At 48.3% G+C, this 23,618-nt stretch overlaps 1 protein-coding gene across 4 annotated transcripts in view; it reads left to right on the top strand.

Annotated features, from left to right (window-relative positions):
- LOC147112237 (V-type proton ATPase subunit C 1-B-like) overlaps positions 1 to 23,403 on the top strand; it is a 78,690-nt gene extending 55,287 nt beyond the window's left edge. For all 4 annotated transcript variants that reach the window (XM_085996319.1, XM_085996321.1, XM_085996320.1 and 1 more), the window contains 2 exons: positions 5,992 to 6,121; positions 23,023 to 23,403. In XM_085996319.1, the coding sequence (XP_085852445.1) occupies positions 5,992 to 6,121; positions 23,023 to 23,118 (226 nt within the window). In that variant the 3' untranslated portion in view covers positions 23,119 to 23,403. The remainder of the gene's footprint in view (positions 1 to 5,991; positions 6,122 to 23,022) is intronic.
- Positions 23,404 to 23,618: the final 215 nt, after the last annotated feature.

The raw sequence follows: 23,618 nt of genomic DNA, 5'->3' as shown, positions 1-23,618 counted from the left end.
TGATGGCAGGTGACCTGCATGGTGCACCATCAGATTCTGCTGCTGTGCGCCACAGTGGAACGACTGTAATAGACAAAGTTCTCTGGGAATGCCAGAAGAAATCTGCCTCACGGGGCTCAGGTTTATCAGGGAGGCTGCGACAGAGCTTTGCCACCTCCTTCAGGAAGGCCTCCATGCAGCATGCCGACATCTGCACAACTCCGCCAGTGGCCATAAAAGTCAACTTGCTCCCCAAGTTTTAGGGATTGAGCTTCTTCCAGGCTCTTACTAGGGACATTACAACGGCGACCACACGCCCAAAAGTACTTCAGTGGCTGTAAAGCGCTTTGAGACGTCGCGAAAGGCGCTATATAAATGCAAGTCTTTCTTTCTATCTGCAGTATTGGTTAGTTTGCTGTCCACAGATGTATCAAAGAGGTCACAGATGCATCATTCAGCAGTGGAAATTACCTCGTCACTTTCAGTGACAAACCGCAGCAGCTTGAGAGGGCAATATCTACAAGGCTTCCCAAGAGCCCAGGAAGTCACAGATTATGTCCACTGTGCACAGGGGCCTGAGTAGCACCATGTTATGACCTATATTAACTAAGGTGGACTTTACTCTCTCTTGCTGAATTACCTCCTTGTAAATGATTCTTAAACCTAAATTACTTGCAAGAAATAAATGCTCTGGCTTGGTGGCAAGCTTTCACCGAGAGTCTCTTGGGATTTTGCTTGTCGTGGATCTCCTTGGGCTAAGCAATGTGAGGGCCACATCAGGTACTAGGATAGCTGATTGCCCCTGCCTTGTTTCTGTCACTTCCTCTCATTCCTGCTGCTGTTTCTGGGGGTACAACCAGTCCCATAAATGCCTCTCTCCTCTTCCTTTCCGGCAGCTGGCTGGTAAATCTGCCTTTTGCAAAACTTCAGCAATTTTACCCAGTTAACAACCCCCTCTGGCCAGCTAAGTGATATTTCCATTGTTTAACCGGCTTCCAAATGCAGTTCAGAGCTAAGAATGATAATTGCTCCCTTTTCTGTCTTATTGTCTGGCTGCATGGTGTGGACATTAAGGACAACGTTTTAGCCCACGCATCGAAAACAGTAAAATTACCAGCTTTTTTTTTGTCACCTCGGTTAACTCCTGAAAAGTACAACAACAGTAATTTCCAGACTTAAATCTTTAAGCAGAATGTCCTAAAATCCTTTCTGGCTTAAGATCTCAAATCTTTCAACAAGTTGAAAATGAAATTTCATTTCATTCTGGAAGGTATTTGAGCAAATGACAGATGTATTTCTGTCTGCCAAACTGAGCAAAGACGGAACAGCTGAAGGACAAGACCGAAGGACAGATCGACCACTGTTCAGGCCCATACTAAATTTGCAAAGTCAGAAAAATAAAGTATGTTACATACTATGTAATTAAATTTTTAAGTCTGTCACCACCAGTACTCTTTTTAAAAATTACAAAGAATTATGAACCTTTGACTATTCCTCTGCCTTCCTACTCTCTGACCCCCAGCCCAGGCTTGACTCCTCCTGGGGTAACCCCACATCTACCCTCTGCACCTCTATGAAGGGCCCGCCAAGGTATCAGTTGCTGCCTCCTTGGACTATCAATCTGTTTCAAGAAGACCTGGAGACAACCAGTAACATAGGATCAGTTTCTACAGGAAACTCTTTTTTATCCGGCACCGACGGGACCGGCGTGGTGCCGGTTTATCAAAAAGTCCGGATTACAGAGAGGTATAGTAAAAGGTACGAGAGCTCCATACACAGCAACAAATCCAGGCTTCCCTGTTGCTTAGCAACAGCTGCAGGAACCCCGACCACAGACCAAGCATCCCTGTTGCTTAGCAACAAGTGCAGGAACCCCGATTACACAGCCACAGATCCAGGAACGACCACTAATATGAAGTAAAACTTACCTGAACCTACTCCTGAATTTTGCCGGTTAACAGAGATTTCCGGTTATTTAGGTGCCGGTAAATCGAGAGTTTCCTGTATTAATGCTCTGGATAGTTGAGCACAAAATGATTTTCAGGTTATGAGGGTAGACTTTGTGGCATGCATACTAGGAACAGTGAAATCTGTACAATAGAATCCTTTTTGAGGACGGTTCTCTACTGTCCCATCAGGACAGCACTCCTTTCTCACACTTCATCAATCAGGACCTCCTGTGCTAGGTCATCGAAACATGCTATTTTCATGCTCCCTACCTCTATTCTACAGCAAAATTGTGGAGAAAATCCCTGGGCTGGGGTTTAAGTGCCAGTTTTGCCCATTTAGCTGTTGCTAAGGATGTCAATCATTGGCATTGCTAGATTGAATAACCTGCTCTGTGGGCACAAAGTCCCATGGCCTAAATATGCAACTAAAGATAGTGATATCGAGGCTTAAAGAACAGGCAGTAATTCTTCCAAAATCCTTAGAGACTCCAAAATAGCACACCAACAGCAAAATCTGGGCTGAACAAAAGTAAACGGGAAGACAAATCAAATCAGGAAATAGTGATTAGATGATACCAAGCTTTGGTTTTAGAAGCCTGAAAAATGTTGGAGTAGAGGAACAAAAGTAAGGTGACCGAGACCGAGACCGAGACCGAGACCGAGACCGAGACCGAGACCGAGACCGAGACCGAGACCGAGACCGAGACCGAGACCGAGACAGAGACCGAGACCACAAATCAGGCAACAAGTTTTTCCTTTTTGTCCTGTTCAGGAGCATGGAGAGAAGTGGGTTGGTGGGGGGTGGGGAGGGGGGGGGTGCGGTGTTGGGGGGCAGGGAGTGGGGGCGTTGGGGCGGGTGGGGGACGGGGAGGGGGTGTTGGGGGGCAGGGAGTGGGGGTGTCAAGAGTCTTCAAGTATTCAAGCCTTGATCAGACTGCGGCTTTATTGAACTGAGTTTTTGAAAGATTTTGGCACAAAAGAGGAAACTAAACTTTTTGGAGGCAGTTTTTTGGGGGTGCAAGAGGTTGAATTGAGATCAGAGGAGATGGCGAGGCTAAGAATACCATTGGATAATGAAGAACTAAGGGTAAAGGCATCAAAGGGAAGACATTATATATGTTGATGAGGCATGCAAGAGGCAATGTTTTTGCAGATGTTGGTTAGACATGCTTTTGAAGAACTGAAATAAACATCTTTATTGCCTATTGGAGGGCATGTAGCTCAAAATATGCTTTTTTATATTTCTTTATAATTGCCGGCAAGGCACCTGACTCAAATTGGCCCGATTGGCATCCACAGCCTGCCCGAAATATGCTGATGAGGCCCAAGGCACAATTTTGGTCAAGCTTCGAGCCTCTGGGTCTTGCTCCCAGCGTGCCGACCATTCTGCACCCAAAAACATGCCAAAACAAATTTCTCTCCCTATATGCCTGAGTCAGGATGGTGTGTGACTTGGAGGTGATAATGTTCCTATGATATTGCTGCTCTTGTCCTTCTTATTGGTCGGGGTTGCTAGGCTGGTAGGCGCTGTTGAAGTAAGCTCAGTGAGATAGTACGTACTATTGAAGTACGCTCCTGTAGATAGTACGTACTATAGCCATTGTGCACCAGTGGTGGAAGGCTGGATATGAAGTCAAATAGCAGGGACATTAATCTGTGAACTGTTCGTGTTGGTTCCTTTACTTTCTGATGCAGGTCCAATTTCACAGCTACGTCCTTTGAGGTTTCGGCCAATGGTGGTACTACTGAGGCACTCTTGATGGTGGACATTATAGTGCCCCAACCAGGGAACATTCTGTACCTCCCCAAGTGGTGTTCAACATGGAGGAGTGCTGATTTGTCAATTGAGAGGGGGGGGGGGTGGTAGTAGTTGGTAATCAGCAGGAGATTTTCTTGGCCTTGTTTGATGTGAAGCCATAAAACTCTGTGGGGTCTGGAGTCAATGTTGAGGACTCTCGGGGCCAACCCCTCCCATCTCTATACTACGGTGCCCTCTCCTCCCTCTTCTAGTGTGTCTGTTGTGCTGCAGAACTGATAGATATGATTTGGCGAGTGTTACTGTGTTGCTTGACTAGTTTGTGAGACAGCTCTTCCAATTTAAACACCAGTCTCCTGATGTGTGTGAGGAAAGCTAGGCTGGGATTGCTGGAATCTTGTCCTGATCAGATACCTGGGTTGTTGCTGGTAGGTTTATCCAGTGTTGCTCTGACGATTGTGATATGTAGCAATTATTTATAACTGGGTGGCTTGTTAGGTCACTATAGAGAGCATTAAGAGTCAACCACAGTGGGACTGACAGGGGTAGCAGATTCCTTTCCCTGAAGGGCATTAATGAAACAGTTGGATCTTTACAACAATCTGGCAGCTTTGATGGTAATCTTGTCTGGTGCTAGCCCACAAATGATCAGAATTCAATTTCATAACTTACCACGACAGGATTTGTAGTCACAACCACTGGGTTACTGGTCCTGTGCTATAACCATTACATTGCCGTACCCTTAACTCAGTCATTGCAGTGAGAGAAATAAAGGTCGTGCGCATCGAGGGCTGTAATTTGAAGGAAGTTGATGAACGTAGGGTGAAAACATTGGAGCAAGGTGGATAGCATTGGATAATGAGGACAAGTTATTTTGTTTGTGGAGGAACTGGATTTGTTGAGCCAAGTACAGCCGTCACCTAAATGGCAAACACAATCTATATCTTCTGTCCCGATGGCTATAGCTGTCCAAATAATATATCTGCATTCGTATCAGCTTTTATGTTGTGCATACTGTAGGTCAGTGGGGTGTAAACGATTTCTTCATAGCATGTTTCTGGGATCAGATGTACATAACTTATGATTGATCTTTGTATGGTGGGAGTGGGAGCTGGAGCACCATCAAACCAGTGAAAAGTTAGAATGAATTCTTGGAAATTCCTCTCCCATGATTATTTAAGCCAAAAGATACTGGTACTGTAAATAAGGACGGCACTCCCATTTCTGAATTTCTGTGACTAAGTTTCCTTCTAAGTTTAAAAAATTCTGTTCGTAGGCTATTAAATCTATCAGCTACCTCTCTGTGAAGTTGTTCGCATTACTGTCCTTTTGCCTTTTACCTGCTGTCCTTTGCTCTCTTTGTTTTGGTCAGTTATATAAAGGAGCTGTCCCACTTTCCTTTATCGGCTCTGACAAAGGGTTACCATTAACCTGTCTATTCTCTTTTCAGATATTGATGGACATGCTGTGTATTTCTAGCATTTTCTGTTATACCCTGAATCCTATGTCCGACTGCCTCCCAACCCACGCTGAACATAAGCAAAATACTGCGGATGCTGGAAATCTGAAATCTAAACAAAAAATGCTGGAAATACTCAGCATAGAATCATAGAAATTTACAGCACGGAAGGAGGCCATTCGGCCCATCGTGTCCGTGCCGGCCGACAAAGAGCTCTCCGGCCTAATCCCACTTTCCAGCTCTTGCTCTGTAGCCTTGTAGGTTACGGCACTTCAAGTGCATATCCAAGTACATTTTAAATGTGATGAGGGTTCCTGCCTCTACCACACTTTCAGGCAGTGAGTTCCAGACCCCCACAACCCTCTGGGTGAAGAAATTTCCCCTCAAATCTCCTCTAAACCTCCAACCAATTACTTTAAATCTGTGCCCTCTGGTTATTGACCCTTCTGCTAAGGGAAATAGGGCCTTCCCATCCACTCTATCTAGGTCCCTCATAATTTTATGCACCTCAATTAGGTCTCCCCTCAGCCTCCTCTGTGGGGTTGGTGGGGGGGTGGGTGGGTGGTGGATGGTGGGAGGGTGGGGGGTGGGTGGCGGTGAGGGGACAAAAGAACAAAATGAACACAGTTGGTTGGAAATGTTAAGCCGACTCAATTTTGTATTTTTCCTTTTTTTAAAAAAAATGCACGCGATTGTTTTAAAGCTAGTACCACAGTGAGGGGGCCTATTTGATTTTAATCTTCTCAGGATTGGTTTATGACCACATTTTGAACGTCTCAACTGTTATATACTACCTGCTTGCATCACTGATTAATGTCTTATTCTGTACACAATTGCAACTTTTCCAGATACGGGCTTCCTGTTAACTTCCAGGCCATGCTTCTGCAGCCAAACAAGAGAACCATGAAGCGACTGCGAGATGTGCTCAATGCACTTTTTAAACACCTCGATGAAGTTGCTGCAGCGAGCACCATTGACGTAAGTGTGCGCAATAATGTGCTCATAGTGGGTGCTATAAGCTGTCATGCCTTTGCTTGCGTGATTGAAAAGGTTGTGAAGTCAAGCCCTTGCCAGTACGCTGTACTCATTCTGTACTCCAATTTTTCTCACCTCCCTGCCAAAGTCCCTGCTAAGCCCAGCAGTCTGGAGGTCACCGGCTTTACAATGGAAATGGAGTGGGCCGCGCAGCCAGTTAAAGGGCCCGCGCACCAGAAAAAATAAATTACAGGGACCATTGCTCCTTGCCCAGCGCTTCTCAGCTCCTCTAATCTGAGGGGGGGGGGGGGCGGTGGGGTGGTGCAGGCGTAAGGCCCAAGACTTCTTTTCGGCCCCTTTCCTAATGGGGACTCATCCCGGCTTTGGGGTGGGAAATGAAGCAGGAGGTTCCATGACATCATTCTTGCCACATTTAACTCCAATTTCAATGTTTGCACCAACTTCTTGGCAAGCCCCTCCTTGGGGGAAATTCTGCAAATCCCAGGGCAGTGCAAAAAACAGTGCAGACCTGACATCATACATTTACTTTGAAGGGTTTACATCACCTATCGCCATTTAACCATTTAACAGCTTTTAAATTGAATTCTCAAAACTCTACATTCACTCATATAATATATCTATCTCCTTCTTTGGGCCTGGGAACTTAACATCCCCTGGATGCAAAGCAGAAGAAAATCAACCCCTACAGCTCTCATACTGCTGTTAGGGGCACTAAATGTCTTGTACAATTTACAGGAATATCTAGTGTATTCTATACCTTTTTTTTCTGGTCAGCTGAGTGGCGTGTGAAAATTGTTGACCGTGGTTAAGAGTCTCCAGGCTACGCTACTGAGAATTACATACAGGTAGGGGGTAAAAATTGGCTAGCGCCCGAGAGGGAGGAGGGGTGCTACTGGAAGCACCCCGCGTCCCTCTTGGGGCGCTGCGAACCAATATCGTGGTGCGGTACTGCAGGCCTTCCTCCCCTTATTAAAGAGGTGGGGCCTGGCGCAGCCCGTCCCAGCGCCCAGCTGGGCCACCAGGGACCGGGAGTGCCGGCAAACGAGCCCGGCTCTCGAAGAGCTAACGGTTAGCGCCGCGCAGCTGGTGATGGTGTCATCGCCGTGGCAGCGCCCCGCTTGCTAACGGTTAGCGCCGCCGCTAGTCTTCCACTGAATTTCGCGGGAGGCATTAGCGGCAAGTTGCTTCCAGACACGGGTGGCCTGATGGGGCTTCCTCTGGGAATTGAACGTGACTGGGAGAATGAAGAGAGGCCACGCAGAGCAGGACAAGTTGCTCGCAGAGGGAGGAGGAGGGGGAGGGGAGAAGAGCACTCAACAGGAAGCCATGTCCACTGAGGGTCTTCAGGGAGCAATTCTCTTACCTCAACTTCAGTAAGGACCAATGCTTGAGATGTCTTCGCTTCACTAAAGAGGTTATGACTGAAATCTGCCAACTGCTGCGGCCACAACTGCAACCTCAAAGCAGGGCAAGGACCGCATTGCATTGCCTGTGGCTGTTAAGGTGTCTGTGGCTCTTAACGTTTATGCATCTGGTCCCTTCCAGCCTGCTGCTGGAGATATAAGCAACAATGCTCCCGTTAAGCTGCGCGACTGAGCGGCCACGCAGCGCTCTGGAGGTCCCGCGCAGGCTGCTTGCCGGATTCACGATAGGAAAAGCTGCACATGCGCGGGAATCTGAACGGGCCGCGCAGCCCCTTAAAGGGGCCACACACCCAAGCAAAAATTAAAGGGAACATTGATGAGCAACATCTCGAAGTTTGCAGTGCATTGATGTGTAAAGGAGATTGCTGACGCTCTCTATACACAGAAAAACACTTTCATCTCATTCCCTCTTGCCAGAGACAAGCATGAGGTTTTGCACGGATTGCAGGTTCCCCCACGATGCAGAGTGCCATTGACTGCTCGCACATTGCCTTGCATGCGCCTCGTGTGAACTCGGCCATTTTCATGAACCAAAAAGGATTTCACTCCCTCATTGTGCAGCTGTTGTGCGACCACAGGCAGCGCACCGTACAGCTGAATGCCAGTTATCTCGGCAGCAGCCATGATTCCTTCATTCCGTGGCAGTCCTCTGTTCCACTTGTATTTGAACCACCATGGCAAATCAGAGGCTGGCGACTGGGCGACAAGGGTTATCCACTCATGACATTGCTCGTGACTCTGGTCCAGAACCCACAGCAGGCCTACAATGAGAGCCAGGCTACCACAAGGAAGGTTATAGAGCACACCATCGACATCCTCAAGCAACGCTTCCGCTGCCTGGGCCGCTCTGGAGGAGCCCTGCAGTGCTCAGCTGAGCAGATAGCAAATTTTGTGGTAGTATACTGCGTGCTGCACAGCCCGGACATTATGAGGGGGAACAGCCCTTGCCACCACCAATCAGGCGCAAAGCTGAGGAGCAGGAGCACGAGGAAGAGGAGGAGGAGTGTGATGAAATATTTCCATTCATCACTGCCTGTGACTGAGATCGGTTTCAGTGTCATTTCCCTTCCCCCAGACCTCATTGTATTGTGTACTGGAATGTGCTGTATTGTATACTGGAATGTGCTGGAATGTGCTGTGTGTAGGGCTCTGCCCATACCTGGCCCCGTTTGTAAGCTAACTCAGTCTGGCCTCAGTCTCCAGAAGGAAGATATCTCTCTCTCTTACGTGTTACGTTCTAAGTTAATAAAAGCCTTGTTTTGTTCTGCTAACTTTGAGACTCGGAATTATTGAGGCACATCAATTTTATTAACTTATTTTTCAACACTATGGATCAACTCCTGAAACCCGAACGTTTGGATTTGGATCAACATGCTCCGGACGCATCAGCACGCTTCGGACACTGGTTTGAGTGTATGGAATTCTTCCTGGACAATTCCGCAGCCGTCAAAGACGCTACGGACGCTGCGAGGATGAGACTCGGAATTCTGCGGAATTGGGTAAGCCACCGGGTTTACCCCCTCATCCAAGACGCCGAGACGTACCTGGCCGCCTGCGACATCTTAAAGGCGCATTACCAGCAGCCTACGAATGAGGTGTATGCTAGGCACCTGCTCGCCACCCGCGCACAGCGACCTGGGGAATCGGTGGAGGAGTTCCTAAGCACCCTGAAAATGCTTGGCAAAGACTGCAAGTGCCGAGATGTAAAAGCCGCAGTGTACACTGACGAGCTTGTTCGCGATGCCTTCATCACAGGCCTCAGCTCCACTTACATCCGGCAAAGACTGCTGGAAAAACGGGGTTGGACCTGAAACAGGCTGCGGACACCGCGCGATCCCTGGATGTGGCCCAGAGAAACTCGGACGCCTACTCTTCAGCCCGCGCCGTCCACGCCGCCACGTGTGCACCGAGGGCGCCGCCATCTTGGAAGGCATCTTCCCCGCCCGACAGCCCGACACTGGCTGGGCCCTGCTCTCCCCCCAGAAGCCCTACGACAGCCGCGACGCGTCAGGGACCCAACTGCTACTTCTGCGGGCAGCCAAAGCACACCAGAAACCTGTGCCCGGCGAAAGGCACCACCTGCTTTAAGTGTGGTAAGAAGGGGCACTTTGGGAAGGTGTGCAGAGGGAACCCCGCCGGAAAACCAACCGCCGGAAAACCCGCCACCGCCGCGTGTGCGCCGTGGGAGCGGCCATCTTGGACGCCATCTTGCCCGACCTCGTGGGGTCCGCCATCTTGTGAGCAGACAGCGTGGACGCCATCTTGTATCGATCAGGGCCCTACAGTGGCATCGGTCACAGTGGACCAGACCAGGCCGCACCCGCTATCCAGATCAATGGTGGACATCGAGGTAAACGGGTGCCGGGTTAAATGCTTAATTGACAGTGGAAGCACGGAGAGCTTTATCCACCCAGAACTGGCACAACAACTCTCCCTAAAGGTGGTCCCTACTCAGGGTACCATCTCTATGGCTGACAAAACCCAGACATCGACCATTCTGGGTTACTGCACGGTACAATTGTGCGTTAACGGAACTGTATATGATAATTTTAAAGTATTAATCATGAAGAACCTATGTGCGAGCGTGATCTTGGGCCTGGATTTCCAGTGCAACCACCAAAGCATCACGCTCAAGTACGGTGGGTCCCAGCCGCCCCTCACAGTGTGCGGTCTGGCTACCCTGAAGGTAAAGCCGCCTTTGCTATTCGCGAACCTTACCCCTAACTGCCGGCCAATAGCGACCAAAAGCAGGAGGTACAGCTGGGAGGACAGGCGGTTTATCGCGACCGAGGTAGACAGGCTCCTGAAAGAGCGCATTATTGAACGCAGCAATAGCCCGTGGCGCACCCAAGTGGTGGTGGTAAGGGGTAGCGAGAAGAAACGGATGGTGATCGACTATAGTCAAACGATCAACAGGTACACCCTACTAGACGCCTACCCGCTACCCCGCATATCAGAAATGGTGAACCAAATCGCCCAATACCGGGTGTTCTCCACCACCGACCTCAAGTCAGCGTACCACCAGCTCCCTATCAGAGCAGAGGACCGCCCGTACACCGCCTTCGAGGCGAACGGACGCCTCTACCAATTCCTCAGAGTCCCCTTTGGGGTGACGAATGGGGTCTCGGTCTTCCAGAGGGAGATGGACCGCATGGTCGATGACCACCACTTGCAGGCAACCTTCCCCTACCTCGACAACGTCACCATCTGCGGTCACAACCAGCAGGATCACGACTCGAACCTCGAGAGGTTCCTGAAAACCGCACAAAAACTCAACCTCACCTACAACGAGGACAAGTGCGTTTACAACACCACGCGCCTCTGCATACTAGGCAGCGTGGTGGAGAATGGGGAAATCGGACCAGACCCCGACCGATTGCGCCCCCTACGGGAGCTGCCCCTGCCCAACACTCCCAAAGCCCTGAAAAGGTGCCTGGGGTTATTTTCTTATTATTCCCAATGGGTCCCCAACTACTCCGACAAAGCCCGCCCCCTCTTGAAAGCATCCTCTTTCCCGCTCTCTGCTGAGGCCCACGCCGCCTTCAAAAGCATTAAGCAGGATATTGAGCGGGCCACGCTACAGGCAGTGGACGAGAGCACTCCATTTCAAGTGGAAAGTGATGCGTCTGACTTTGCCTTGGCGGCCACCCTCAACCAGGCGGGGCGGCCCATAGCTTTCTTCTCGAGGACCCTCCAAGGGCCCGAGATCAGACACTCCTCCGTGGAAAAGGAGGCCCAAGCCATCGTGGAGGCAGTGCGCCACTGGCGCCACTACCTAGCCGGCAAACGCTTCACCCTACTTACCGACCAGCGGTCGGTAGCGTTTATGTTCAATAATAAACAGAGGGGGAAGATTAAAAATGATAAGATTCTTAGGTGGCGGATCGAGCTCTCCACCTTCGAGTACGACATCATTTACCGGCCAGGGGCCCTTAACGAATCCCCTGACGCCCTCTCACGAGGGATGTGTGCCAGCGCCACCGGGGATCGGCTACAGACCCTCCACAACGACCTCTGCCACCCAGGGGTCACGCGGCTGTTCCACTTCATAAAGTCCCGTAACTTACCCTACTCGATTTAGGAAGTTCGGTCCCTGACCAGGAACTGCCGCACTTGCGCTGAGTGCAAGCCTCGGTTCTACCGCCCAGATAGAGCCCACTTAATCAAAGCTACATGGCCCTTTGAGCGGCTCAGCTTAGATTTCAAGGGCCCCCTCCCGTCCGTCGACCGCAATGCTTACTTCCTGAACATTGTGGACGAATACTCCCGGTTCCCATTCGCCTTCCCCTGCCCAGACATGACCAGCGCCACGGTCATTAAATGCCTCAACAGCCTGTTCTGCCTGTTCGGTATGCCGAGCTACATCCATACGGATAGGGGGGCGTCCTTCATGAGTGAAGAGCTACGCCAGTACATGCTGTCCAGGGGGATCGCCACAAGCCGTACCACCAGCTACAACCCCCGGGGTAACGGCCAAGTGGAGCGAGAGAACGGGACAATATGGAAAGCAGTCACTCTAGCTCTAAGGACCAAGGGCCTCCCTATCTCCCGCTGGCAGGAAGTCCTCTCGGATGTGCTCCATTCGATACGGTCGCTATTGTGTACGGCCACTAATACCACGCCTCATGAACGAATGTTTGTCTTTCCCCGGAAATCCACCTCAGGCGTATCCATGCCGTCATGGCTCTCCACCCCAGGTCCGGTACTCGTGCGAAGGCATGTGAGGGGCCACAAGACGGACCCTCTCGTGGAGCCAGTACACCTACTCCACGCCAACCCCCAATACGCATATGTCCGGCACGCCGACGGAAGGGAGGACACCGTGTCCATAAAAGACGTCGCCCCAGCCGGCATTGACAACAACCACGGCAATAGCGGCAACGACGATCACAGCAACTCTTACCCACCCACTACTCTTTCATCACCCCCGGAAGAACACCGACCAACGGCACCCCCACCAACTACCCCTTCAACAACCCTGGCGGCACCCCCGGCAGAGACCCAGGAGGCTACCGGGGACACCCAGCCGACACCCGCGGCACCGCAACAGCCACGTCGGTCGCAGAGGACTATCAAACCCCCGAACAGACTAAATCTATAGAAGGGGTGAATGTGATGAAATATTTCCATTCATCACTGCCTGTGACTGAGATCGGTTTCAGTGTCATTTCCCTTCCCCCAGACCTCATTGTATTGTGTACTGGAATGTGCTGTATTGTATGCTGGAATGTGCTGTGTGTAGGGCTCCGCCCATACCTGGCCCCGTTTGTAAGCTAACTCAGTCTGGCCTCAGTCTCCAGAAGGAAGACATCTCTCTCTCTTACGTGTTACGTTCTAAGTTAATAAAAGCCTTGTTTTGTTCTGCTAACTTCGAGTCTCGGAATTATTGAGGCACATCAAGGAGGAAGTGGAGGAGGAAGAGGAAAAGGTGCAACAGGAAGTGGAGGAACAGGAAGAGGAAGGGAGGCTACAACGTAGAGAACCCCTTTCTTCCCGGGCTCTACGTAATCAAATTATTCATGAGCGATACGAGTAACCTCAACCACACCTCCCCATTCACCAACCGTCCCACACTCCTTACCTTTCCTCCAGCACATCGTCCTCTCCCTGAGCACAAAAATAAAAACCACCAGAAAAAGCACATTCCAATCCAATTTTATAAATTCACTACTATTGCATGCAGCTAATGAACAGTGCGGGTAGCGTTGGCTGCATGCAGCAACCATTTAAAACAGCAGGCAGCACGACTGTTAACATGCTGCCTGCCTCGCAATGAACGGCAGGGGTTAATCGCGCACCCCACACCTGTTTTCGGGGGTTATCCAATTTAACCCCCAGCCTCTTTTGAGCTAAGTTGGCTCTAAGGTGACAGAACTGGCGATAAGAGTATTGTGACAAAAACTGAATATAGTACAGTACTCCCAAGTGTGCTCTGAGCAGTGCTTGTAAGGCTTTACCATAATGTTACATATGAACATAAGAAATAGGAGCAGGAGTCGGCCATTTGGCCCTTTGAGCCTGCTCCACCATTCAATAAGATCATGGCTGATCTTCGACCTCATCTCCACTTTCCTGCACTATCCCCATAACCCTTGATATATTCAAAAATCTATCAATCTCTGTCTTGAATATACTCAATGATTGAGCCTCCAAAGATTCATCACCCTTTGGGTGAAGAAATTTCTCCTCATCTCAGTCCTAAATGGCCGACCCCTTATTCTGAGACTGTGACCCCTGGTTCTAGTCTCCCAGCCAGGGGAAACATCCTCCCTGCATCTACCCTGTCAAGCCCTGTAAGAATTTTGTATGTTTCAATGAGATCACCTCTCATTCTTCTAAACTCTGGAGAATATAGGCCTAGTCTACTCAATCTCTCCTCATACGACAATCCCCCCATCCCAGGAACCAGTCTGGTGAACCTTCGTTGCACTCCCTCTATGGCAAGTATATCCTTCCTTAGGTAAGGAGACCAAAACTGTACATTGTACTCCAGGTGTGGTCTCATATATAATTGCAGTAAGACGTCTTTACTCTTATACTCAAATCCTTTTGTAATAAAGGCCAACATACCATTTGCTTTCCTGATTGCTTGCTGTACCTGCATGTTAACTTTCAGTGATTCGTGTACAAGGGCACCCAGGTCCCTCTGAACACCAACATTTCCCAATCTCTCACCATTTAAAAAATACTCTGCTTTTCTATTTTTCCTACCAAAGTGGATAACTTCACATTTCTCCACATTATATCCCATTTGCCATGTTCTTGCCCACTTACTTAGCCTGTAGACATGTTCTGTAGACTTGCACTCTGATGTTCTGGCTACATATCCTAGCATCCTGCTAACATTTTTAATCACTTCACTACATTCTCTAGACACTGAAAGTCTACTATTATTCCCTTTATAAGCCTTATATATCCACCTTCCTCTCCCTTCTCCAGTTGTGGGAGGAACCTCAATTCCGCAGCTCATGTCTCATATTTTTATAGTAATTCTTTAGTGCGTGTGGGGGAGTGTATTGGCCTATCTCATTTTCTTGACATGATTGCTGGGAGTAATGCAGATCAAATGGTTATGTTTGTTTGGTTTTCGTTCCTGGAGATTAGTTAGTTCTGGGAGTGGTCATGTCAGCGGGAGTAATTGTCCTTCATGGCCAGTGGATGGGGTACTGTTCTGAATAAGTTTCCAAATATGGGCCCCAGATTGATGGTATTTCGCACAGTTTCAGGCAGAGGCTGAACATCACTCGTTCTGTTTACAGTATGTCCCACATGTGCTTCAGATGTCTGTAGGGTGGGCTGGATTTTACCACAGGGAAGGGATGCACTTTTTAAAACTAATAATGAAAATTGTGCTAGCCTACTCCTTGTGGGGCCCATGTCCTCCAGGAGGTAGACTCAGCAAGCACCCAGCTGGGCCCTCTGCATTTACAAGACCAGGCATGATCTTCGTGGTCTCCCAGATTGCTGTTCTGGAATGGCTGAATGTGAGAGCCTGATCAAAATATGTGTAGGAGGGTACCTTTACGGACACAGCCCTTCCAGCAGTCATCTCGTATGGAGAAATAAAATTCATGTGCTTGTGTGGGATGCAGTATGTGTGATCTATGATCTTGATTTGGCCGTCATGCATATCACTGCAGATGGTGGTGTTGAGGAACTTTCTCCATTCTGCATTATTTCTTCTCCATTGACAGATGGCCTAGATCTTGTTCCCAGGCTTTTGCCACATTTTCTGCCCTATATTTGGTCATGGAAGTGATCACGCTGCTTAGGGTTGTGATATGTCTGTGGGAAATTATTGGGGAGCAGAGAGTTCTGGGGGTGTCGGCAAATGGTGAAGTCTGCAAAGTATTGCAGAGTTTTGGAGGTAATGCCTCATCTGGAGTTGGCAGTATTGATCATGTTAGGAGAGCTGAAATTTGTCAACTAACAATGGCATAATTCTTTACCATGGTAAAGAAAATTGGGCAGGGTGTAAAACGGACTGCCAATTCACTATTGCCCATTTTGTGCTATCACCAAAGACCAATTTCACCCATAGTGTTCAAATAGGGGAGGAGGCAAGCGGTCAGAGTGGGTACATTACACCTGGAGGATGACAAAGTAAAGGTATTAATAATTCAATAAATCTAAAAATAAGCACATTTTAAAAAGTGAATGATTTTTTAAAATGACTTTTTAACTTACCTGGGCCTAGAAATTGAGTGCCCTTCGCGCCGATTTTGCGGCGCTAGAGGGCCTAGCGCTGCATTTGGCGCCGGCGCCGAAATTGCCTGGGGCCCTTACGCCGCGGTAGACCGGTAGCGCTGCGCCGGCACCAATGACGTCATCGGTGTGCGCAGCGTCCCGGTTGCCATGCCGACGGGCCCCAGCGCCGAAATTCAGTTGCGGCCGCCTCGCCCGTGACAGCCGCAACTAAGACTCTGGCAACAGAGTCTAACGAGTCTTTGCGCCGGCGCATTAAAGGCCCCGCGGCGGCCGGCCGCCTGGCCGCAGCTCCCTCCCCGGACTTCCCCCCCCCCCCCCCCCCCCCCCGGAACAGAAGCAAGCCCGGCACTTGTGCGAGGTGCCGGGCTCATTTTTTAAAAGATTTTCGCGGGCCGCGATCGGGTGCAGGCAGCTCCTCCTTAAGGGAAGGAGGAGGCCTGCACTTCCCGAGCCTGCCGCACCGCATCGGGTGCCGCAGCGCCGGAATTGCGGCGCGAAACGGCAGTTAGCGCCGATTTACCGCCGCAAAGACCCTTCAGTAGCGCCGGCAGCCGTTTGGGCGCGGCCCTGCTGAATTTTTGGCGCGCGCAGGGGGACTTAGCGCCGGCACTAACTTCCGGCGCTAAAGCCCTGGCTAAGCCAAAACTCAATTTCTAGGCCCTGGTGTCTTTTTAGGCACTGAAAAAATCCAATATGGAGAGATCCTGTCTGCAAATAGGAGAGCTCTATAGAAACATAGAAACATAGAAGATAGGAGCAGGAGTAGGCCATTCGGCCCCTCGAGCCTGCTCCGCCATTCAATGCGATCATGGTTGATCATCCAATTTCAGTACCCGGTCCCTGCCTTCTCCCCATACCCCTGGATCCCTTTAGCCTTAAGAAATATATCCAACTCCTTCTTGAATATATTTAATGAATTGGCTTCTACTGCCTTCTGTGGTAGAGAATTCCACAGGTTCACCACTCTCTGGGTGAAGAAATTCCTCCTCATTTCAGTCCTAAATGGCCTACCCCTTATCCTTAGTCTGTGACCCCTGGTTCTGGACTCCCCGACTATCGGGAACATCCTTCCTGCATCTAGTCTGTCCAGTCCTGTCAGAATTTTATAAGTTTCAATGAGATCCCCTCTCATTCTTCTAAACTCCAGTGAGTACAAGCCCAATCGTCCCAATCTCTCCTCATATGTCATTCCTGCCATCCCAGGTATCAGCTTGGTGAATCTTCGCTGAACTCCTTCCATGGCAAGAACATCCTTCCTCAGATAAGGCGACCAAAACTGCACACAATACTCAAGATGTGGTCTCACCAAGGCCCTGTACAACTGCAGTAAGACATCCTTGTTCCTGTACTCAAACCCTCTCGCTACGAAGGCCAACATACCATTTGCCTTCTTAACCGCCTGTTGCACCTGCATGCTTGCCTGCAGTGACTGGTGCACAAGGACACCCAGGTCTCGTTGCACTTCTCCTTCTCCCAATCTATTGCCATTCAGATAATAATCTGCCTTCCTGTTTTTGCCACCAAAGTGGATAACCTCATATTTATCCACGTTATATTGCATCTGCCATGCTTTTGCTCAATCTCCCAACCTGTCCAAATCATCCTGGAGTTTCTCGGCATCCTCCTCACAGCACACACGCCCACCCAGCCTTGTGTCATCTGCAAATTTGGAGATATTACATCTAGTTCCCTTGTCTAGATCATTAATATATATTGTGAATAGCTGGGGTCCAAGGACCGATCCCTGCGGTACCCCACTAGTCACTGCCTGCCACTCGGAAAAAGACCCGTTTATTCCAACTCTTTGCTTTCTGTCTGCCAACCAGTTCTCTATCCAAGTCAATACCTTGCCCCAATTCCATGTGCCTTAACTTTACACGCTAATCTCTTATGCGGGACCTTATCGAAAGCCTTCTGAAAGTCCAAATACACCACATCCACTGGTTCTCCCTTATCTATTTTACCAGTTACATCCTCAAAAAATTCCAGTAGATTAGTCAAGCACGATTTACCTTTTGTAAATCCATGTTGACTTTGTCCGATCCTGTCACTGTTTTCCAAGTGCTCAGCTATTACATCTTTTAATATGGACTCTAGCATTTTCCCCACTACTGATGTCAGGCTTACTGGTCTGTAATTTCCCATTTTCTCTCTACCACCTTTTTTGAATATATAGACAGCTCTGCAGAGACACCCAGTAGCAACAACCTACAACTGCATGTAGGTTGACTGGGCCATAAAATTCCACATGGGTTCCTCTGATCTCCCGCCACAACTCGCATTAGACCCAGTTATACCTATCCTTTACATAGAAACATAGAAAAATAGGAGCAGGAGTAGGCCATTCGGCCCTTCGAGCCTGCTCCGCCATTCAATGAGATCATGGCAAGAGGCCTGGACGCCTGCAAATCTCTCACTTCTTTTTAAAAAAAACAGTCAGGTTGGCCCCCTTGGCAACCCCCCCCTCTTAAAGGTGGACAATCGAGTGCATTTCAATGGGCATTGGGCAGGCAGATACCAGAGATATACCCGACGTGGCGCTTGCACCCACTGCCCAAGGCTAATGAAGTGCCCTCTGACTGAGCCTATGGGAACCCCCTGCACTTGCTTCACACCAGCAGAAATGTGCAATTGTGTAAGTTGTAAGGGTAAACCGGGAGAGCTTCTTCTCTCCAAGACGGACCCTCTGATATAAAGGGTCGACGTCCACCTTATTCCCAATCAATCACTCGGAGTCCGGAGGTTCGTTCAGTAAATCAACTTTATTTACAAGTCGACAGGGGAGACACTCATGCTGGGACGAATGCTCTCCGATTGCTAAGATCCCCTGCCTTATATACAGTTTTTTGTTCTAAGTCGTGGCTTACATCATACAGTTGATTTCGGGTGCAAATTCTTGCGACCCGTGTGCACATTTTGACTGTTACATAGTCCTGTGACCCCATATGTTATCTTTACCATATTCCTCAAATTGGTAGCTAATGGTTTGTGCACTTTATTCAATTAGCAACTGACAGTTTGACCATTTGACCACATTACACCATACTTCCCTATGGGACGTGTACATAACAACTCTTTGTATGGTTGGATGTATGCTCGGTTTCTCGATTCCCTTGTTTTAGCTCTGTTAACTCTTTCAAAATGAAGGGAAGACCTGGGGGGGGGCAAACTTCGGTTGTTTTGTGGCTCCCGTTAGCGCATGGCGCTGCGGCACGTAGCGACGCGATATTCAATGGTAGCGCCCCAAGAGGGAGGTGGAGTGCTTCCAGTGAATTTCTGGCGTGGGAGCGCTAACTTTTTCGGGGCGCTAGGGGGCGCGACCGAATTTTTCCCCCCCCCGATGTTTTGGCACAAAAATGAGCCTCATAAAATCTAGCTGTTTAGCTAAGCAAATGGAACAGCAAGATTTGCAGGATGGTTTAACATTATTTGAGTATATGTTGGACATATATCAGCATTCCTTCATTGCTGATACCTAATACCATTGTGAGAGCACCATCACCACAAGGACTGCAGTGGCTCAAGGGAAGACCCACCACCTTCTCAGGGTAACTAGGGCAATATATGTGGCCTTGCTAGTGCTGCCTACATCCCAAGAACAAATAATTAAAAAAAATATTTTAAAATTTATGAAATGCCTTAATTAATTACAGTAATGCCTCAAATACTTATGATACTGTGCAGCATGCAACAGTGAGCGTTATCAGAGATTGCCGACTGAAAATTAGTTTTCTGCATGACAAATTATTGCATCTATGGAGTAATTTAAGTTTACAGCACAGAAGGAAGCCACTCAATCCATCATCTGTGCTAGAGCAATCCAAAACGAACCCCATTCTCTCCCATAGTCCTGTATCTTCCTCTGTTTGGAAGAAAATGGTTTCTGTCTCAGCAACGCTCTATTCCGACAATTTTAAGGTGGAGGCTTAATTTCCTATGCAACTTTTTAAAATACATAATATCAATAGTGATTTTTATGTAGTATAATTTCACCTTCGTTAAGCATGGTAATGACATTTGACTATCACCAAACACCCAAGTACAAACCCTAATATCAAATGGCATTTGCATTGTTTTTAAAAAAAAGTCATTTGCCCAGCATTAAGTGGTGCAGATTTATTCCATATCAGTCTAGCAAAAACCTTTCAGAGATTACGGCCAGAATTTTAATCTAGAGGCGGGTCGGGAGTGGGGGGGGAGTGGGGTTGGTGGCGGGTGGGGTTGCTAGAAAGTGGTCGGGAAACCCAGGAGAACGGATTTCCCGCAGACCCTGCCAAACTTAACGGCAAGGCCTGATTGGCATTTCAAAGCTCTGTTTCCCACACGCAGCCAGGCAGATGGAGAGGCTGGCTGGCTGCGGGGGATGGCGGGGGCAGGGGGTAGGCCTGCAGGGATGAGGGGGGGAGGGATCGGGTTGGGGGTGGTCAGAAGAGAATCGGGGCCAGAGGAGCATGGGGGGGGTGGGGGGCAGGATTGGGGCCAGAGGATCTCAGACGGAGGACTGGTGACCCACCTCCTGGGAGCGGGTTGGTTCCCCGCCCCCGTCACGACTCCGTTAAAACCGCAAGTGGGCAGTTTGGAGGCGGGTTCGGGTTAGGATTCAGTTTTTAACACTTTAATCACCCACCCGACCCCCAACCCACCCAATTTTTGGGGTTAAAACTCTCCCCGCCCCCCCCCCACACGTTCCCTACTACTTACATGCTACAAACATTCCACCCTCCTTTCCTGACAGCACTGATTCTTAGTGGGATACAGTTCCACGTGCAGTGACAATCCTCTGATACCTCACTTCATCCGTTGGTTCTTTATTGGTGAGCTTAAACAGTGGGGGGCGGGAAGGTTAACCTTGGTATCATAGCCAAGACGATATCAACAGAGAAAGGGTCTTCTTTCCGCTTTCTTTCTCGTTTCCCAACTTGGGCCTTTTAAAATATGAAGCAATATTTTCTTGTCTAGCTCTCTGCTCGAGTAGGCAGGTGCACAGCTATCAGTGTTGGTCTCTACTGACTTTCTTACTGAGCTGGAGAGACAAGGGGCAGGATTTTCATTGGACCGTGGAGTCGGGATTGGAGGCATGCGGGGGGTTAAAATCCCAAAATCAGGGGTCCCGACCCCATCCCGCCTCCATGCCAGTTTCAAAGGAGGCGGGTACCCGCCCCGCACTGGGACCCGCCTACCCAAGGCGGGAAGGGATTAATGCCAATTAACTGCCTGTTAACAGGTAGTTAACAGGCAGTTTTTAGCCTAATCCCTATTTTTGTGAAGTGTGGGATTCCCGACGGCTCCAAACCACGCCAAGTTAGAGGAGGCGGGCCGTCGGGTTGAAGGACTTGGAGGGGTCGAGATGTCGGTGTTCAGGTGAGTGATGTGTGCATGAGTGCAAAGGTAAGTGTGTTTGGTGTGTCTAAAGTGATTAAATAAGTTTTACATACATTTTCTTACCTTTTCAGCCTTCCTTCCTTTAGGTCTCGGGAGTCCCTCATCTCACCGGCACCGAAAGCAGAATGGCTGCGAACTGTCAAAAGTGACAGCCTGCAGCTTTCTGTGCAGGAGAGATTTCTAACTGAGTCTGTGGAGAAGGACTCATGTTAGAAGTAAGACTGTCAGTGTTTGACACCTTCAAACAGCTGTGAAATGCTGATATTTCATCTGTCAAAACCTCTTGACAGATGAAATTTCAGTCTGTGACGTCTCCTGTTGCCGGGTGGCCCTTAATTGGCCTGCTGAGCCCGCTGGGTGGGCTCAACAAGGTCAATCAAGTTAAAATCGCGTGGATTGGCCGCATCTCGATGGAGGCGGGACTACAACCCCGAAAGTTGTAGTCCCGCCTCCCACCCGACTCCTGAATGAAGATCCTGCCCAAGGTGTAAGGCAACAGTGACACCCTCTGTTCAGCATTGTGTCATCCAGAGCTGAGGTAATGATCAATGTCCTGTAACTAGCACTGACGAACTGAAAGAGAACTTTAGACACCTCAGGGGGAAAAGCATGTGCCAGCTGATACACATTTAATGGAGAATCTATGCTGAGAACTAGGACAGGAAAAGAAAACAAGTTGGAAAATGACACAAAACTTAAATTAGCTACTTAACTGATTAAAACTAATTACTGATACATGGCAATTATAATTTATTTTTGTGTGAAGCACCATTTGAATAATAGAGGATGAATGAATGAGCAGGAAATCTTCAAGCTTCTTCGACAGCACCTCCCAAACCCACGCCCTCTACTGGCAGCACTGTGCGGAACATTGATCAGCGCTCTGCCGATCCCGTTCCTCTCGCTCCCTTTAGCGCTCTAAGGGAAGTGGTAGCGCTTGATTTAGCGCCCCACACCCCTCTTGGAGCACTACAACTGAATTTCACAGGAGCCTCTCATCATTAGCTCCTGGCGATAATTTATCCGCTTCCGAAGTTTTAGCGCCCCAAATGGGGCTATAATGAATTTCTCCCCCTAACGTCTTTCATTCAGGCCTTGGCTGAGGTGGAGGCCTGAACGTTTGGTGCTGGGGGCCATTGCTAGAGTATTGGTTGACTTCAGGGACTTACTGAAGATGGCTACTGCCATCTTTCCCCTGGTGGTCCCTGCAGTTGATGCAGGCAGTGGCAGTAATGAGGGAAATTGGCCAGGAAGCTGAACCCTGCGCCTCTGATGGCATTTACATGCAGCAGAGGAAACTCTGGCCTGCAACGTCAATCGATTCAGCAGGCAATGAGACAGGGTTCTGCGGAATTAAAAAAAAAAGGAATTCACATTCGGCAAGCCATTTCAGTTGGTCTAGTGTGGTAAGTGTAGTGTAATGTTTATTTGGCAGATATCCAAAAATACATTTTATATACAGAGAACATAATTTAAAAACTATATAACAGGTTATTGATATTTTATTATATACACATGGTAAATAGGTTAATTTTTCATCTTCAATGTATTCAACTATTGTTTTTAATGACAAACTCTTAGTTATGTACTGTAAATATCAGGGTAACTAAACAGAATTGGTTTTGTTATTGAAATTTAAAACATTTCCTGTAGTACTGTGTTCCTACCAAGAGATGGTAAGAGAGTGCTTTGTAAGTCAAATTGACATCTACTGTCAGAAACACTGGCTTGAGCAAAAGTGTGGTTCCATTCTTCCCTTTACCAGAGATATTTTTTTAAACCCTTAATACTGATATTAACTTAATACTGATAACTTTAATAATAACCGTAATACTGACATTAACCCATGGCATTTCATTTCTACTACAGGCCAACATGGATATCCCTGGACTGAATGTTAGCCAACAAGACTACTATGCCTATGTCTACTTCAAGATTGACATTGACTTATTTAATTTTAAGTAAACCTTTGGCTAAAATGTGAAAGAATAAATGCCACTTGGTTTTCTGTATAGGATGAGTTTTATACATACTTACATATATATATATATCGCACACACATACACACAGAAGTAGATCACTTGGTAATTTTTAAAAATGTTTATCTGAACTTAAATAAGATTTAAAAATATTATGATGCTGGTTAAGGCTTGTCTTTTACAGAATGTTTTTAAACGGTAAAATCTGTACGCTGCTGCCTTATTAGAAACCTTTGTCTGATTACAAATAAAATATTTCTTTGTGCATTTACCCTCTTTAGTCATTCCTGCTATCCATATTAACACCCCATTTTATGCTTTTATTTCAACCAAATTATTCAACATTCCAATGATTTAGCACCATCTATCGTCATAGTGTTGCACCTTGTCTTTACATAAAATATTTGTCTATGTCCACAACATCAGTTTCCTTTGTGATTTAATAAAACTTACATCAGCCTAGAAACTGGATTAGGCCCGAAGACC

This window comes from Somniosus microcephalus, chromosome 9 (assembly GCF_052327205.1).
Source record: "Somniosus microcephalus isolate GS21.2 chromosome 9, FLI_Smic_1.0, whole genome shotgun sequence".
In the NCBI taxonomy this organism is placed as follows: Eukaryota; Metazoa; Chordata; class Chondrichthyes; order Squaliformes; family Somniosidae; genus Somniosus; species Somniosus microcephalus.
This window is presented reverse-complemented; position numbering and strand designations above follow the sequence as displayed.